Source organism: Eptatretus burgeri, chromosome 4, assembly GCF_056783735.1.
Source record: "Eptatretus burgeri isolate ZD-2024b chromosome 4, Ebu_testis_v1, whole genome shotgun sequence".
Taxonomy (NCBI): domain Eukaryota; kingdom Metazoa; phylum Chordata; class Myxini; order Myxiniformes; family Myxinidae; genus Eptatretus; species Eptatretus burgeri.
The window spans coordinates 135,291,926-135,304,512 of NC_140964.1; the positions used below are offsets into that span (position 1 = coordinate 135,291,926).

The 12,587-nt window shown below is 45.5% G+C and overlaps 1 protein-coding gene across 7 annotated transcripts in view; it reads right to left on the reverse strand.

Annotated features, from left to right (window-relative positions):
- The window catches only part of LOC147029180 (uncharacterized), a 52,505-nt gene that overhangs the window by 36,855 nt on the left and 3,063 nt on the right, over positions 1-12,587 (reverse strand). For 2 of the 7 annotated variants that reach the window (XM_085876399.1, XM_085876400.1), the window contains 3 exons: positions 4,846-5,074; positions 704-1,136; positions 20-157 (listed from right to left, as the gene is read on the reverse strand). In XM_085876399.1, the coding sequence (XP_085732525.1) occupies positions 20-157; positions 704-1,136; positions 4,846-5,019 (745 nt within the window). In that variant the 5' untranslated portion in view covers positions 5,020-5,074. Of the gene's footprint in view, positions 1-19; positions 158-703; positions 1,137-1,413; positions 1,484-3,194; positions 4,586-4,845; positions 5,075-12,587 lie in introns of those variants that run through there. The other 5 variants (XM_085876403.1, XM_085876402.1, XM_085876401.1 and 2 more) reach the window with 4 other exon arrangements.

The following is a 12,587-nucleotide window of genomic DNA, read 5'->3' on the forward strand; positions in this document are numbered from 1 at the left end:
CCTGTTAAATTCCACAAACCTGGATCAACACGAGGAGAAGCACTGGTCGATTCTTGTGTTGTTGCATCATCTGACTCATTAATCTGAACAGATGACTTCCAAAGGTTTTGAGGAATATCCATTTGGAAATCATTTCCCTCTTCCAGATCACCTTCACCTGCACACAATTCAACATTGTAGAAAGAAGGTAGACATGTAAACTGTAGTTATTGAAGTTTACTTTTCAACTCAGACCTTGATTTAAGTTTAAAATGAAAATATTAGATTTTAAAAGATTCTTTTCAAAGAAAGACCAAATTTTTAGGAAAACAAACCAATTTTCACATATTGTGAGTTTTATCCACCAGAAGGTGGGAATGTGGTTTTCAAAGAAAAATGAAATAAACACAAAAACATCAGATTGTTCAACCCATGATTTCCAAGATACGAGGAATTATTTGATAAATTTTGTTGCTTAAACAAGAACAAGCCTGTCCACACCTCGACAAGAGGTAAACAAACTACCAGCTTACATTTGCCGTTAAACACGGAATGATTTGGAATTTAATACAGTTTAGAAAAAAAGGTTTTTTAAAATCAGGAATTCAAAGATGTTGGACAACACAAAATTGCTCCAAGAGATTCCACAAGTGACAAACGAAAAAGGTTAATGGAAGATAAAGGTATTTATTGACATCCTTGGGTGTATAATATAGTGACATACCAGACTTGGGTCGAAATCCATCATCCTGAGAGCGAGGGGTGCAGACATCAGTGAACCCGATTCCACAGAGTCCAGGAACGTTTTCCAGCTGCACATTTTGAAATCCAATAAACTTTTGGCAGAAACTGGAAAGTTCTCGAATAACATTCTCTAAGTTGACGAACAGACTTCCCAACAGAGAAGACCCTGCAAGTTGGACAATCTGCGGCTCCAAAAAAGATTTCACAAATTTACAGAAGTCAGCATACGTTGCAAATTGAAATTTCTCTTTGGCGAGTGAGAGGAGCTCTGTTCGCAATGAATCAGACTCTGTACAAACGCGAAGAACCTTCTCATTCTCAATTCCAAGCTTATCGATCACTGCTTGGGCTGTTTCTGCTCTCAGGCCTTGTGATTGGAGCCATTCCAAAAAGCTCCCCATTCCACCGATGACCTGCCAGGGACACAATATTCATGTCAATAAAGGAAGTGTTGTTATATTGGTGTGGTCGTCCAGTCATACCAGTTGCCCTGTTCAAATCCAGTGACACATCTCAATGTGACAGTAAAGTAAGACCGTTTGGGGGTTTTTCCCCCACCAGATTGTGTGTTTATGCGAAGATACCATTTGAATCGACAGCGTTACACCAATTAGGGCACACACATCACATGCAAGTTCGGCTGAGCAAGCTTGATGTGCAACGCGGTGCAGATGTGCGGTGTTGAATCACCATGGCCAATCATTCCCTTTACAGGTTTTTCTCAATCACTGCAGGAGAACGACGACAACCAGAATTGACTCTGAAACGAGGGATATTTAATAAGCAATGTCAATGGGAAGGAAACACAAGGAAGCAATACAATATCCAACTGGAGACTTGATTAAATAAGGCAATTCTCTGGATGTGTGTGCATATGAAAACCAGTGAAGAATACAGGGTTGAGCAGATCTCCACCAAAATTTGCATACGTGTTGGTGGTACACAGGGTTAGGTCACGGCACAACCTTCCTTACCTCCCCACCCCTACAACCACACCAGCGAAGAGATGGGGGAGACCACTGACTATTTTCACCTGTACACGTGCCACAGTGCAAGTGGTTTACTTACCCCTGCTGTGGACAGGGGGGATTATTAACCGCGGCATAAAATATATTCACCCCACCCAAACCCCATTCTGCTCGAGTGGGTGTTTTGAGTGTAATCTGTATTCACAAGACAAGGATGGCTGTCCGTTCGTCCGTCCATTAGCTGTTCCGCCGATTGACTGTGTGAGAAGGTTTGGTGCAATATGATTGGCTCCTGGCAAGATTGTCGTATATGCTTAATCAAAGCTGATATTTGAAGTCTGATTCAATATTTTGATGATCGGAACTCATGTTCTTAATAATTATGTTGAAATCTGGAGGTAAATCGGAGAAAATTTCAGAAAAACGATTTATTAAAACCCCATATATTAATACGCTCGGCAGCAGGACACGAGGTAAAATTGCTCTAAACAGAAGAGTTCTCTTCAAAATCACCAAGAGTTCCCTGTAACTTTTCTCTTCAGTGTGAAAAGCACTAAAAGTGATGATTAAATACATCAGCATATATCGGAAGGTTGAAGCCCATCGGCAGCACAGGCATTGAGGAACAGTTTGTGTAGGCCCCAGGCTTCAAGCTTTACGGCCTATCGGATGATTCCTTGATGGCCCAGTGGAATTGGAATCGATCCAACCTGTACAAACACGATGTATTATTTATACACAGAAGCATTGGTAACGGTTTGGCTTCATTACATATTCAGGTGTTTTTTTTTCGAGGTACCGAGCAATCATGCCAGCGTTCTGTGCCTATACACCGTCCGTGTTATTTTTTATTATATTTGGGGAACAATTGAGGCTGTGCTGCTTATACACCGTATATTTGTGCATTTCACATTTATGCCTGAAGCACACCAAATAAATCCTGCCAAACGATTTGACCCGTTCCCCTTTCACATTCCCATAAATTAATCAGACATCTCGTAATCCATAACATTTTGTTGCTCGTGTGAACGTCATTGTCTGTTTTGTGTTCTTGATCTTTCACAAGCCTTGATGATGTATAAAAATAAAAAGAAAAGAAATCCAGTATTCTTTTTTATGCATCTCTTAATATTAATTGTTTATTAATAAAGTAGCACCACAAGCGAGTAAGATCGCCATCCATGTAGCGATTGCTATTGACACGAGTCCCAGCGGAGTGTTTCTCTACGTCCGCACACTGCGTCATCTTATTCTTCTTCTTTGACTGGCAATGTATTTCGCTCCCAAAAAAATGTTTGTTTGCGGTTTTGAACTCCAACCTCCACCCTCTAACTTCACCCAATTATCTACTAGCGGAAAGGTAATCATCAATTTAGTTGGTTGAAAAAAACCCGTTGGCATGGTTACATATTCCATTCGAACATAGGTGAATAAACTATTCGTCATGTTGAAATTTTGCCACACCGACAGCTTTATGACTTCCGAGTACAACACTTTAACCACTCTTCCTTCTTCCTCCTCCTCAATCCTCTTCCTCTTCTCAATCCCATCATGCCTCCGAAAGGCATGAAAACTGATGATGAAAAGAGAGAGCAAGCTCAGCAACATATGTAAGCCAGAATAGCGAATGAGGCAGAGATGGCAGCTGTAACAGGAACGTGAGAGAACTAGAAAGCGAACACGACAAGAAGATAACCACACATCACGAGAAAATTCTGCTGGTAAAGAACGAATGCAGGCATGTCGACATTCCATTACAATGCAAGAATAGGCCCAAAACACTACGTGGACTATTGGCTCACTCAGATGCTTCCATTAGAGCTCAAGAACAGGCTCGAGATAATGTCCGAAGACGATCCCATCGAGTCAAATCAAAAGAGACGATCAGAACAATACAAGCCTTTTGGATCTCATAAACAGGTCCAGAACAAGAACAACAGGTCCTCGACAGTCGGTAGGAAGTGGGAAGGAAGGATGTTGGAAGTGATGGGACTTGAAATGCCAAATCACATTTCCTGTCACTACTCATAAGTGTGTGTGTGTGTGTGTGTGTGTGTGTGTGTGTGTGTGTGTGTGTGTGTGTGTGTGTGTGTGTGTGTGTGTGTGTGTGTGTGTGTGTGTGTGTGTGTGTGTGTGTGTGTGTGTGTGTGTATGTGTGCCCTCCATAACTCCAACACCATGAAACTTTGCATGCATACTCAGGGAACTCCAAGGAAGTGCATGACTGAAAATTTGTTGTTTGGGATAATTAAAACACCCCTTTGAAGATAATTAATGGCCTTATTTAATTATATCCTTTTTCAGGTGCATCCTCAACCACCTCACTGGCATCTTAAGGCTCATCCTGGTTACCTCACTGGGGTCTTGATTCGCTATTTTGTTCGGCCTGCTCAATCATGCCCTGACTTCGAACAGGCCGCAATGATTTCTCAAGACCAAAGCTTCTTTTTTCACTTTCCTCACTCATCAAATCCATGTCCATCATGCCTACAAATTGCTGGATACGTTGCAATGCTTAGTAACACCTGGAGACGCCAGCATTTTGGCTTTATTTCATTTCCCCACATGCCATAACCTCGAGATTCTCGTAAACAAAGCCAAATTATAAAAATTTAAGCTCCAGAATTGAACCAAGCAGCGGTTCCAACTGCTACAAAAATGTTATTTTGTCCAATTCGGACATATTTGATATTTCAGGCATCTCCAGCAGATGGGTGATTAATATGACTGATTGAATGCTGTCCAGTGTCCATCTGCACAAGCACCTGTCTGTGTCATGTCCCACAGCATCAAGTCTGTCCTTCCTTATTAACAGTTGGATGGAAGGAAGGAATGGGATGAAGGGATGAAATAAACCAAAGCAATTCTCCTCCCTTCTTTTCATCATCCCCCCCCCTTCCCACCCCCACCCCCAACCCCTCTCTTCTCTTCTCTTCATTTCTCCCCCACCCCTCTCCATGTTACTGTTAGCGAAGCGACAGGTTTTATTTGCGAGTAAATGAATAATAAAACCCCTTAACCCACCAAACAAATGAATGGGAGACCATTAAGCAGCTTATGCCTGAGGGCTCGGTCAGACATGACGTGAGATAGACAAAGTAGGAAAGACAAGATCGAAGAGAGTTTGTTAATCATGCATGCTCTTGGGACAAACCTGACAGCATGCAGGATTCGACCTGCAGGCCCTGGCAGCTGGGACCAGAGAATGTCCAGTGTCGTTCTGGTCCAGAGGAGAGGGCATGGCTCTGGCACGGGGGGGGGGGGGGTGGAGGGGTAGGGTGATGGGGGGGGGAGGAGGCTGTGTCTGGAACGGAGGGCCGAGAAGCATAGCTCATTTGGTTCCGATTCCAGGGGAACTCCTCCCTTCCACTCTGTGCACCCACCTGTATAGCCAGGAGTTCACGTAACTGGTACTCAGGTAAAAAATGCGTCGTAAAAAACACTAAATGAGTACTTCAAAGATGATCCAACAGCTCAAAAGTGTACTAGCACAACAGAGGCTTTGGGGGAAGGTTTTCTCAGCTACTGTAGGTAAGATTGTTCCATGATAATTGATATACTGTGATTTCAAAATTAAGTTTATAAATGATATTATAATTTGCAATTTCGATTGGAGGTTTATAATTTAAAACAAACAAACAAAAAAAATTGGTTGAAGGAGAACACACGAGCAAAGAGGACGAAAAGGAGGCTTAGTAGCATCTGGAACAAAAAAATAAAATAAAATAAAGGGGCTTGTGAGTGTCTCGTCTGGAAAGCACACTCCGAGGAAGCGCTTATAGAGGAGTAAGATTCATACTTCGCTGAGAGGCACTTGGGAAAGCAGACGAGCATGCTCGAAACTTACATTTTTGTTATTTCATGAGTACTAAACCATTTCTGTTGGTGCTTGGAGAACCAAGTGAAAAAATAAATAAATTATGTGAACCCCTGCTTATAGATTCCAGCCCCTGCATCAAGGATGACGCATCACAACCCTTTCCCTCTCACTCATCATTAGGCCATGGGCCTGTCTGTGGGTGGAGCAAACACTTCCTGGCCCGTCTGAACAGAACTGCCAAACATGGTGTTCACTTCATGGTAAGGGTGGCTGGCTTGGGATCCGAGAGTCCTCGAGTTCAAGCCCCGCTGGCTGCCGAATCAACACCAGGTGGGGTCGAATCAGCCTGTCATCGTTCCAAGGTTGGCAAAATGAGTACCAATGTACTAGGAGAGGGGCACAGCATCAGCGGCACAACCGCGCTCCAAGAAATGATAGCTCCCTGACAGCCAAGATGCCCAACGCAAGAACAGAACAGAAACAGGGCTGCTGACGGTTGACATGGCTGTCTCAGCTTTTCCCAATAAACTAGCACCTCACAAGTCCTAATGAAAAGCTAAAGAGCACATACAGTGCTGATAAAAAGTGTAGAACCCCCTTTAAAATTTTCACCGTTTGTTGCCTTGTAGCCTGGAATTAAATGACATTAAATCAGACTTTTTACCTTCGCATTCTGCGAAAGGTTATGTTTTGGTCGGCGTGCATTTATTTATTTGTCATCTTGTGATTCGTATAACTCAAAAAGTATTAAACCGAATTGCATGAAATTTGGTAGGATGATTGGTTATTAGCCAGGAAGCATTCGATTAGATTTTGGGATCGTTCGGGTCAAAGGTCAAGGTCAAGAAAAGGTCAAAATCATCTTTTTACGATAACGGTCAATTTTTATTCAATTTGCATGCAACTAACGCCAAAATGTTCAGAATTCAACGCCTCATCTTGTGACATGCAATATGACACAATGACGCCCATACTCTTGTTACCGGTTAGGGGTCAAAGGTCAGGGGGGTCACGACCTTGAAAAATATGCGGTTTTTGTCATAACGCGTCAATTCTTGTCCGCTTTACATGAACCCAGCACCAAAATGTTCAGAAATTAATGCCCAATCTTGTGACACAATGACGTCATAACACATGTCACCGGTTGGGGTAAAATGTCGGGGGGGGGTCACGCCCTTGAAAAATATGCGGTTTTCGGCATAACTCAGTCAATTCTTATTCGATTTGCATGAAACCAGCATCAAACGAGATTACCTTCTCTTGTTGAAATGTTGTATTCACCGAGCTTGCGAGTGAAGACTCGCCAAAATGACGCGAGTTGATTGTTGTTTAGTTGATTGTTGATTGTCCGTAGCCCCCGAAAGTCGGGGGGGGGGTCATGACATTATAGATATGTGGTTTGTGTCATAAGACCATTCATATGAAACCAGTTCCCCACACTCATACCAAGAACAAAAAAAGTAGTGGCGGCGAAGGTATGCGCTCGATGAGTGCCCGTTCTAGTTTGTAATCTTGTGATTCGTATAACTCAAAAAGTATTAAACCGAATTGCATGAAATTTGGTGGGATGATTGGTTATTAGCTAGGAAGCATTCGATTAGATTTTGGGATCGTTCGGGTCAAAGGTCAAGGTCACGAAAAGGTCAAAATCGTCTTTTTACGATAACACGGTCAATTTTTATTCAATTTGCATGCAACTCACGCCAAAATGTTCAGAATTCAATGCCTCATCTTATGATATGCAATATGACACAATGATGCCCACACTCTTGTTACCGGTTAGGGGTCAAAGGTCAGGGGGGGTCACGACCTTGAAAAATATGCGGTTTTTGTCATAACGCGTCAATTCTTGTCCGCTTTACATGAACCCAGCACCAAAATGTTCAGAAATTAATGCCCAATCTTGTGACACAATGACGTCATAACACATGTCACCGGTTGGGGTAAAATGTCGGGGGGGGGTCACGCCCTTGAAAAATATGCGGTTTTCGGCATAACTCAGTCAATTCTTATTCGATTTGCATGAAACCAGCATCAAACGAGATTACCTTCTCTTGTTGAAATGTTGTATTCACCGAGCTTGCGAGTGAAGACTTGCCAAAATGACGCGAGTTGATTGTTGTTTAGTCCGTAGCCCCCGAAAGTCGGGGGGGGTCATGACATTATAGATATGTGGTTTGTGTCATAAGATCATTCATATGAAACCAGTTCCCCACACTCATACCAAGAACAAAAAAAGTAGTGGCGGCGAAGGTATGCGCTCGATGAGTGCCCGTTCTAGTTTGTAATCTTGTGATTCGTATAACTCAAAAAGTATTAAACCGAATTGCATGAAATTTGGTGGGATGATTGGTTATTAGCTAGGAAGCATTCGATTAGATTTTGGGATCGTTCGGGTCAAAGGTCAAGGTCACGAAAAGGTCAAAATCGTCTTTTTACGATAACACGGTCAATTTTTATTCAATTTGCATGCAACTCACGCCAAAATGTTCAGAATTCAACGCCTCATCTTATGATATGCAATATGACACAATGATGCCCACACTCTTGTTACCGGTTAGGGGTCAAAGGTCAGGGGGGGGTCACGACCTTTAAAAATATGCGGTTTTTGTCATAACGCGGTCAATTCTTGTCCACTTTACATGAACCCAACACCAAAATGTTCAGAATTTAATGCCCAATCTTGTGACAATGACGTCATAACACGTCACCGGTTGGAGTAAAATGTCGGAGGGGGGGTCACGCCCTTGAAAAATATGCGGTTTTCGGCATAACTCAGTCAATTCTTATTCGATTTGCATGAAACCAGCATCAAACGAGATCACCTTCTCTTGTTGAAACGTATTCACAGAGCTTGCGAGTGAAGACTCGCCAAAACGACGTGAGTTGATTGTTGTTTAGTCCGTAGCCCCCGAAAGTCAGGGGGGTGGGTCATGATCTTATAGATATGTGGTTTGTGTCATAAGACCATTGATATGAAACCAGTTCCCCACACTCATACCAAGAACAAAAAAGTAGTGGCGGCGAAGGTATGCGCTCTATGAGTGCCCGTTCTTGTTCCACCTGTATTTAAACATCGTAACTCACAACTTCCAAATGAAAATCAAATTCTACAAATTTCAAAAAATTAATAAAAAATACAAATTTGGAATATCTTGGTTGGTTAAGTGTCCAGCACCCTGAGTGAATACTTGGTGGAAGCACCTTCGACAGAAATTACAGCTGTGAGTCTGTTGGGATAGGTCTCCACCAACTTTGCATACCTTGATTGGACAATATTTACCCATTCTTCTGTTCAAAACTGTTCAATCCCAGTGAAGTTGTGCGGGGATCGTTGATGGACAGCAATCTTCAAGTCATGACAGATTTTCTTTTGGATTTAGGTCAAGGCTCTGTTTGGGCCACTCAAGGACATTTATCTTCTTGTTCCTCAGCCACTCCAGTGTAGCTTTGACTGCGTCCCTCGGGTCGATGTCATGCTATAAGGTGAACTTCCGTCCCAATTTCAGTTTTCTTGCAGAGGACAGCAGGTTTTCCTCCATGTTTTTCTGTATTTTGCTCCATCCAGTTTCTCTTCTATCCTGACAAGTGCCCCAATCTCAGCTGATGAGGAACACTCCCATTCCATGATGCCGTCACCACCATGCTTCACAGTGGGGATGGTGTTCTTTGGGTAATGAGCTGTGTTGGGTTTGCACCAAACGTACAGTTTCCATTTTGGCCAAAAAGTTCTATCTTGGTTTCGTAAGACCACAAAACTTTTTTCCACATGGCTTCAGAATCTGCGGAGTTTTTTTTTTGCAAGCCTCAAATGGGACTCAATGTGGGATTTTTCCTGTCATGTCTTCCTTCTTGCCACCCTTCCGTGCAGGTCAGACTTGTGGAGTGCTTGAAATATTGTTGTCACATGCACACAGTGACCAGTCTTTGTCATAAAGGCCAGCAGCTCTTTAGGTCACCTTTGGCCTCTTGGTGGCCTCCTCCTTGCTTGGTCTTCTATTTTGGGTGGGACTGCTTGATCTCGATATGGTCTTGGTGGTGCCCCATGCCTTACACTTCTTTATGATCGTCATGTGTGTGCACCAAGGGATAATCAAAGCCTTTGAAATATTTTTCTACCCATACCCTGATCTGTACCTTTCCACAACTTTATCCCTTTAGTCTTTTGAAAGCTCCTTGATGTTCATGGTTTCATCTTCACTGTGAAATCCACTACCCAGCAGAGGAAACTTACAGGAACAGCCGATTATATTCTGAAACTAGAAGGGCACTCGGTAGAGCGAATAACTCTGCCACGTAATGCCTGACCCACGAGAACATATCGGGCCTAATACATGTTTGAAATATAAGGGTATGTTCAAAAGAACATATAATATATTAGCGCAATTAAAAATACCGTTTTTTTTTCCTCGCATCTTCATGTCTGTCAAAAAACCAGTGTCAAGGTGCACAACTACAGCTCATAACCTATCCATTGAGGTGTTTTTCGCCCCCCTCGCCCCCACTTTCCCGTTTTCACGCCACTGTCCACACAAAATTCATCAATCAAGTCTATACAGAGTCCGGGGGACTCAAATATCATGCGACAGTACGATATAGTTTTTGGCCCTATCTCTCACCGGTGAAGAATCACTTTGGAAATTAAATAATTCTCATATCCAGATCCGGATTCGGATCTTCACCAAAATCTAATCGATTCGTCCTTGCAACACAACCAACCTGTATACCAAGTTTCGTCTGAATCCATCGCCAACTTTTTGAGACATCGTGCTATAAATCAGTTTAGCACGATCTCTCAATGGTGAAGAATCACTTTTAAAATTCGAGCAATCGGATCCGGATGCGGACCTTCACCAAAACTGAATCAATTTTTCCTTGTCACACACCCAACGTGTCCACCAAGTTTCATCCAAATCCGTTCACAATTTTTTTGAGACATCTGGTACAGAGACAGAGAGACAGACAGGAAGGGGTGAAAACAAAACCTCCTTCACCTTTGGTGGTGGAGGTAATTATCAGAATCATTACAATTTCACAAAGGTGGATGCCAATTAACTTGGAGTGTGATTTTGAAGGTGATTCATTACATCAGAGCAAATTTACAATTGGTATTATAAGGGTGTGCACACATTCAACCGAGATATTCTCATTTCGTATCTTAAATTAATTTTCTGAAATTGGTAGAATTTGTTTTTCCACTTGGGGGTTGTGGGTTACGATGTGTAAATGAAGGGGGGAAACATCTGATTTAATACATTTAATTCCAGGCTGAAAGGCAACAAAAGGTGAAAATTGTTGAAGGGGTTGTATACTTTCAACAGCACTGTATATGACAGATTACAAAGGGCAGAATGGTATAAATGGGATCAAATGAGTTGAAATTTTTAGATGGACATTGGGATGGGTACACGTCGTCTAACTTGACATAAGTGACATATCTAATATGGCAACGAGAAGGGCACTTGGTCGAGCGCGTACCTCCACCACGTAATGCCTGACCCACAAGAACATATTGGGCCCATTACGTGTTTAACTCCACCACCAAAGGTGAAGGATGTTATGTCTGTTTGTTTGTGTACAGAATATCTCAAAAAGTTGTGGACAGATCCAGATTAAATGTTATGGACACGTTGGGTATGGTGTGTGACAAGGACAAACTGATTCAATTTTGGTGAAGATCCGGATCCGGATCCAACTACGTGTGTATGTGAAAGTTTCTGCTTTTGCCTGCTGTCACCACATGTGGGTGGGTTTCAGGAGGTGAAACACAGACTTGCCAGGTCTCAGTGTGTGTGCGTGTGTGTCCTTGATAGTGGGGCAACTTAGCATAGCAATTGTGCCTTTTGTGAGGAAAGCACCAAATTTGGTACACTAGTAGCCTATCATATTATGAACAGATTTGGATATTGGGCCATCTCAAAATTTTTGTATAACAGCTTTAATATATATCTGAACATTCATCCCGAGATGAACCTCAAAAATTTCATACTGATCGGATGTTACGCTCTACATATGCAATTATGAGGTCATAAGAAAAACAACGGGGGGGGGGGGAGGAGGGGGAGGAAGGGAGGTAGCGCGAACGGGGGGGGGGAGAAGGCGCGAGAGGGGAGACGGTCGACATGGGAGGGGGGGGGAGACGGCGCGAGAGCGGAGGGGGGGGAGACGGCGCGAGAGCGGAGGGGGGGAGACGGCGCGAGAGCGGAGGGGGGGAGACGGCGCGAGAGCGGAGGGGGGGAGACGGCGCGAGAGCGGAGGGGGGGAGACGGCGCGAGAGCGGAGGGGGGGAGACGGCGCGAGAGCCGGAGGGGGGGAGACGGCGCGAGAGCGGAGGGGGGGGGGGAGACGGCGCGAGAGCGGAGGGGGGGGGAGACGGCGCGAGAGCGGAGGGGGGGGAGACGGCGCGAGAGCGGAGGGGGGGAGACGGCGCGAGAGCGGAGGGGGGGGAGACGGCGCGAGAGCGGAGGGGGGGAGACGGCGCGAGAGCGGAGGGGGGGGAGACGGCGCGAGAGCGGAGGGGGGGGAGACGGCGCGAGAGCGGAGGGGGGGGGAGACGGCGCGAGAGCGGAGGGGGGAGACGGCGCGAGAGCGGAGGGGGGGAGACGGCGCGAGAGCGGAGGGGGGAGACGGCGCGAGAGCGGAGGGGGGGGAGACGGCGCGAGAGCGGAGGGGGGGAGACGGCGCGAGAGCGGAGGGGGGGAGACGGCGCGAGAGCGGAGGGGGGGAGACGGCGCGAGAGCGGAGGGGGGAGACGGCGCGAGAGCGGAGGGGGGGAGACGGCGCGAGAGCGGAGGGGGGGAGACGGCGCGAGAGCGGAGGGGGGGGAGACGGCGCGAGAGCGGAGGGGGGGGGAGACGGCGCGAGAGCGGAGGGGGGGAGACGGCGCGAGAGCGGAGGGGGGAGACGGCGCGAGAGCGGAGGGGGGGAGACGGCGCGAGAGCGGAGGGGGGGAGACGGCGCGAGAGCGGAGGGGGGGAGACGGCGCGAGAGCGGAGGGGGGGAGACGGCGCGAGAGCGGAGGGGGGAGACGGCGCGAGAGCGGAGGGGGGGGGAGACGGCGCGAGAGCGGAGGGGGG